The 6,650-nt window shown below is 23.7% G+C and overlaps 1 protein-coding gene across 1 annotated transcript; it reads right to left on the bottom strand.

Moving 5' to 3' along the window:
* Positions 1-58: 58 nt before the first annotated feature.
* On the bottom strand, positions 59-4,758 carry LOC102672358 (NF-kappa-B inhibitor cactus). The gene is made up of 3 exons (XM_006621862.2): positions 3,644-4,758; positions 1,905-2,257; positions 59-428 (listed from the first exon to the last, which is right to left on the bottom strand). The coding sequence occupies exons 1-3, from the start codon at positions 4,087-4,089 to the stop codon at positions 76-78; spliced, it is 1,152 nt and encodes a 383-aa protein (XP_006621925.1). The 5' UTR covers positions 4,090-4,758; the 3' UTR covers positions 59-75.
* Positions 4,759-6,650: the final 1,892 nt, after the last annotated feature.

Consider the following 6,650-nt stretch of genomic DNA (forward strand, 5'->3'; position numbering starts at 1 on the left):
GATTGTATAACAAACAAAATTGAAATGTTTGTTAAAGATTTAATGAGTGTTTCTATTGTTTCACAACAATTATGCCTAAGATATATAAATTATTGCAGAACTTTCATCTTCATCACTACTATTCGAATCTGACTCAGGAAATGGTTCTGGTATTGCTCCCAATCTTACTAATTCCCTTGCAAGTTGTCTATCAATATGTAGAGCTAATTGATACGCAGTCTCTCCACGATAGGTTTTTGTATCTAAAGAAAATCTACATTCTTGAAGGAGGAACGCAACCACAGATCGGCATCTACATTGCATAGCAAGATGAAGAGCCGTTCGTCCTGCTAATCCTTCTCTAGCATTGAGATCTGCTCCGCGATGTACTAGAAATCGTACGAGTTCTACTTGATCTGATGAAGCCGCAATGTGTAAACATGTTTGTCCTGAAACATAGAAAATATATATAAATATATTAAATACATAAATGTTTTATATAAAATATTGAAAATATTTTGATAATAAAAATATCATTCTATTTTTTTTAACCGAATAATTTCAATAAGGACAATTACATCATAATGACAAATCACATACTTTTAGAAGATAATTCTAGAAAGATGCGATGCATCAATGATTTAATTAGAAATCTATTAGTTCAAATAATGAAATTTGATTTAAAAAAAATTTATATTAATCAAAAAAAATACTAAAAATATGTAATATTTAATTATATAATTATTAATTTTATTATAATTGAAAGCATTTCGCAACAAAAAATTTTATATATCTATTATGCAAATATTTATTTTTATTCTTATTAAATATACAGACATATACACGATATATATTGTATCAGATAAGAAAAAAAATAAATAATATGACATCTAAGTATTTTTTATTATTCGAATATTTATTCGATATTGATCGAATAAATATAATTGATTTTCTTTCTTCGAAATTAAATGACATTCTACTATTAGATTATATATGTTTTAAAATCATATATCTCGTTTCTTTTTAATCTAAATTTATAAATTCAAGCGTATAATTTTCATTATCAAAATTTAAATTATATTTTATTTTATAATTTAAATCATTTTTAAGTTTGATATGATACAATTTACGAAGTAAGCCGATAAATCTATCAAAATTATTCTGAAGCAAAAACTTTATTTCGTAATTCAAAATCAACCGTTACGCCAACCATTTCATAAATAACTATAAAATGTATAAGTCAGAATGGAGTGTAAGGATGACGTTATGTGGGAATTCCAGGATTTTGTAAATGACTTAATGTTCAGTATCTAACTGATCATTTATATTATATATAAAATTGCAAAAAATATAACGAATGAAAAAAAAATAGAAAAGATATTTAACTTAATTTTCCTTTAATATATGCAAATTATCATTTGAATAGTGTCCAAAAAAAAATTACTTTTAAATTATAAATCACATGAAGATTATTCGGAAATTCAGATGTTCTCAAAAGATCTTATTATTATTATTTTTTTTTTAAAGTAAATGAATAAAAACAAAATGAATCGTCGAATGTATTGTACTTTGACTTCACGGAATTTCCGAACAAAACAATTGAAATAACGGATGATTCTCGATTCTCGATGAAATCATGGGAAACCCGCGCATAATCACGGTTACAGGATTGTTTTTCATGCTACGCGTGCGCGAGTGCTATGCCAATGACTGTTGTTTCATATGGTAAAAAGTTGTTAGAATTTTCCGACATACTTTATTTTTTCTGCAAGCAATATTACATGCATATTATTTCTTTCCTTTTTCAAAAACATAGTGTTATATACACTCTTTTTTATTATTTCTTTAATAAGAATATTATTTTAATAAGGATTATAAGAATTATATCTTCAAAGTTTTTTTATAATTATAAATCAATCAATTACCATTATAATTTCGTTGCTCCAGATCTTGTGATAGAATTTGTATTTTTTTCCCAGCAAGAAAGTAATTATTTTCTATAGAATTTATTGGATCAATGAGGGCTTTTACCGAGGCAAGATCACCAATCGTACATGCTAGATGAAGCGGTGTATTTCCACGAAAACTTCTCAGTGATGGATTTGCACCTGCCAGAATTAATCGCCTAACGATTTTTGATTGTTGTGTTAATACAGCCAAATGTAAAGGTGTCTGACCATCATCATTTTGAATATTTAAAAGGCATGAATGTGGTGCCATTTTTATCAAGTTGAATGTAGCTTCTATATAACCTTGTATTATGGCCATATGAAGTAACCTGAGATGATAAAAAAAGAAACAAATTATTAATTTACGAATAACATTATTATAAAGACAAAAAAACATATGTTATAATTTTCTACCAGTTTAGTAGTAGTTATGACATTGATCAAGATATGATATTGATTATTCTTTAAAACAACAAATATTTTCAACGAATTATTTCATTCATTATGATTTTTTTTTTAATTTTGTATAATTTTGTTATTTTTATATAATTGTCAATACTATTAAATAGACGAGTAAATAAAATTTTTTATTTGTAACGACATCATAAGATCATACTATTTATTGTTTGTTATATTATAAAAAAATTTAATTTTCTGAAAATGTTTTCTAAAAAATGTATTAGTTTCATAGTTTGATAGTCTAGTAAATTAATATAGTTAAAAACATTTCACAATTATAGCATTTCAATGTTTTTTTTAATATAAAATGATTGATCAATTTATGCATGCATATAATTACATATGACATTTTCTTTAATCATAATTATGCTTTAAAAAACTCATAATTGTACTTGATAATATTTGTCATGCAATATTATTTAACTTAAAATGATGATATAATCAAATTTTAATTGTTTATTCAGTTTTTTGACTTTTACAATATTTTTATGAAAATTTATATATATATGAATTTACAAACAATGAATAAGACTTGTCATATTAATTAATAAAATATAAAGATCTGTTCTTTTATAAAAATTACATAAATTATCAAGTTATTTCATCATACATCATTTAATATTCATTGTTTTTCAAAAATGTTATTATTATTACTATATTATTAATTAATATATATTGGTAATATTAAATTTACTTTAAGACATTTTAAAATATTTAATTATAAACTAAATTATTAACTAAAATTTAATCATAATCTAAATCAGTCTTACATTTAATCATAAGAATAAACAAAATGTATATCATAAATCAAATCAGCCGAATTTTGACTCGCTTAAATGATTCACCCACGTGTATTTGTTTACATCCATTGATTTAATTAATTGAACAGACTATACATAAAGTCAATATGGCGTCAAAATTGAATCAAAGCTCGAATATTATGCGAAAAACACTTTTAGATATATATTATTTTTGAACAATTCAATTTTCTATGCTGATATTTATAGATATTTATAGATATTACGTAAAAGACACAAAAAAATTAAAAAATAATATCATAAAATAAAATTTAACCAAACATCAAATTATTTATTACTTTATTTTGCTATTAATGACTATTTAGTCATATCATAGTTATATATATATATATAAAAATTTTAAAAAAATGACATCTTCTTTATTATGTAAAATGACTCATGCAAAATTCGAATAATTGTATTATTTTAAAAGAAAAAGAGCATATATAAATTACTTACGTGTCTCCATCATCATTTTGTGTATAGTAGAATTGCCAAGATTTATCACTGAGCGATTTCTCAGAAGATTGATGCGATTCATGTCGCAATGTTGAAACATCATTCTTCAATTCAAGTTTGTCGGTATTTACTGGAGTCAATTCGATAGTAGGTTCAACTTGAACTTTATTGCTCGTTAGAAGATTTAATGTAACTTTTTTTAATGTAAATTGGCTCAAGTTTTCGCTTGAGTCAAGATCCACACCACTATCTATTCTCATTGGTTCCGGAACAACAGGTGCGGTTGCAATATTCAATTCGTGATCGTGTAGCTCTGAACTGATTTGGAGATTTCCACTGGATAAAAATCCGGAATCAGAGTGGCCCGAATTATGTTGTTTTTCGAACTTCTGTTGCTCATTCTCTGGAACATTGCTTTCCATTGGTGTCGTTCTTGAATTCCACATTTTTGATTTCGATATTCAACTCGTGCAAAAAAATCGATTTTTTTCTCACACGTCAAAATAATATTATATGATTCTACATACACAGATAAAGTAGTAAGTAAAGCACTGTGCGTATATACGTTCCTCTTAATATAATATTTTTATGCAGTTTTTAAGCGAATAATTAATTAACTTTTTGATTTTGTTCGATTCTTCTTCCACTGAACAAGAACTATTTATTATTGTTTTGTTTTTCGTTAATTTACAAATGATTACTTCATTTACTATTTCATTTATTGGATCAATCATACGATTGTCGTTCGTTTTAACAGCTGGTTTCTTTATTTGTGTTCTTATTATTGTTTCTTATTATTGTCACTTTCTCGTTTTGACTAGATTCGCAAATATTAGCAACTAGTATATTATATCACAATAACTTCATGTTATGAGGAAATGAGTTTTAAATATGAAAATTCATTTGACAAAAAAGGTTATGTAAATAAGAGTTTATGTTATGGATGAAAAAAGTAGAGGAAAAACTAAAACTATATATATATTTTCAATAATTGTATTAAAATACCACTACACATGCTATCTGAAAACGAACTAACTATGTAACGTTAGATGATGCGCTGATTAACTTCCACAATAATGGCCATAATGCACAGTAGAACCTCTAGCGGATAGATGGCTTATTAGCTTTTAAAGGGGAAAGGTAGGGGTGGGAAAACCCATCATCCTCTAACAGGGACAACTGCACGTATATATTGCGTACTTATTTTAACTTAGCATTCTTTAAATAATGAATTAGAATAAAAAAATTGAATTGAGAACTCTTAATAAATATCTTTCATTTATTGATTTATATCTATCATTTTATTTGACTCAAATAATTATTACATAAAAATATTCGATAAATTATTTCATTTTTTTAAAAAATCTAAAGAAGAATTAAATAAAAAGTAGATACAATGTTAAAATTTTTTACAATATTCAATAAACTATAAGAAATTTTTTAAGCTTGTGCATTTTCTATGAAATCATTTATTTTCTTTTTATAATCGATCTTATTTTTTCTATTTCTTATGTTTTTTGTTTTTAATTGATCATAAAAAAATTTCTAATGCTAATTGAATGCAAATGTTAATGAATTTTTATTTAAATATATAGATTATTATGAATTTGAATTAAACTTTATCAAGTATTTAAAGCTCGATGAGAAAGTATTTCTTTGTCACGATTATTTCAAACACATTTCTACCTTTCTATAGAGAAATGAAGTTTTCACTGTTCTACTTTCTTTTCGAATAATTTATATGAGAATTCATTGGGAATTCCGTTGATACTTCCGATTTGGAAACTTTACTGATATTTACGGATAATCTCGACAGTTAATACGTTACGATATAACGATTAGATAAGTTAATACAGTGATCTCGAAACTTTGAAAACAAACCTTGGTCCTATTTATGGTCATTAAATATGTTTTTCCTCAAAGATAATGATATTCAATATATTCAATCATTAAAACAAAAGAAATCCATATCCGTATTATTATTATTATATGACAGCTTACATAGTTATAATTCCAGATTATAATCGATGTATATATTATATTATAATTTGAATGATTATACAAGAATGATTACAATAAGAAAATGATTGAAACATGTTAGGTAAATGAGATGATTATACAGTGAAAGAAGGTTAAAAACATACCTATAAACAATAATTTTAATCTTTAATCTGATGATAAATAAATTACATAATTATTCGTTATTAATGAGTAGAACATTACATAAATATTTAATTTTTTGTTTGTAATTTGTGTAAAACGATTATTGAAATTTTGATATTATATGTATTCAATTTATTTATGAATTAGCATATAAAAAATTTATCAATAACTTCGCAATTCTAACCAAATTTTTTATAATAAGAATTTTATAATAAGAATAATTTTTTTTAATAAGAATAAATCAAAATTCAGTCTATAATCCGTTATCTGGGGAAAACCTGATTTTTGATAAGCTTAAAACATGTATTGTATTTTTAGCTTATAAGATAATATTTTTTCTTTATTTTTTATCGGCAAACTATAAATTATCACTAATTTAAATCAAATAACTCGAATCATTGCTTATTGAGTATCTGCATTAAAATTTTTTAACGATTCACTTTCCGATATCAATTTTACTTTCAATTATAAGACCAGAAACAATTGAAAATGTTTGAGAATTAAATTTTTTTCATGAATATTTTCACGAATTATTTATATTCTTTTCATTTAATGATTAAAAATTACTTATTTATTTATATTTCATAAAGTTAAATATATAATAATACTTTAATTATTCAAGATCTATTCAAGAAAAATACAATGACTCAAAAGCGAAATAGTTAAAGCATTGGATAATTTTTTAATATATTTGAAATAATTTTATTTTTTCAATAATTTTCTATGTTTGTAAATTTATCATTTAAAGATATATTTTATAAATATTTTTTTATAAATTAAAAAACTATAATAATTATTTATTTTTTAAGAAAATTTTTTTCTATAACCTACTTATTAAATATTT

Source organism: Apis dorsata, unplaced genomic scaffold (assembly GCF_000469605.1).
Source record: "Apis dorsata unplaced genomic scaffold, Apis dorsata 1.3 scaffold_645, whole genome shotgun sequence".
Taxonomy (NCBI): Eukaryota; Metazoa; Arthropoda; class Insecta; order Hymenoptera; family Apidae; genus Apis; species Apis dorsata.

Excerpts from the sequence above, each read along its gene's own strand:
- LOC102672358 (XM_006621862.2), bottom strand. The coding sequence starts at position 4,089 with ATGTGGAATTCAAGAACGACACCAATGGAAAGCAATGTTCCAGAGAAT. Across the intron at positions 2,258-3,643 it reads CAAAATGATGATGGAGACAC|GTTACTTCATATGGCCATAA; the intron begins GTAAGTAATTTA and ends TTATCATCTCAG. Across the intron at positions 429-1,904 it reads GGAGCAACGAAATTATAATG|GACAAACATGTTTACACATT; the intron begins GTAATTGATTGA and ends TCTATGTTTCAG.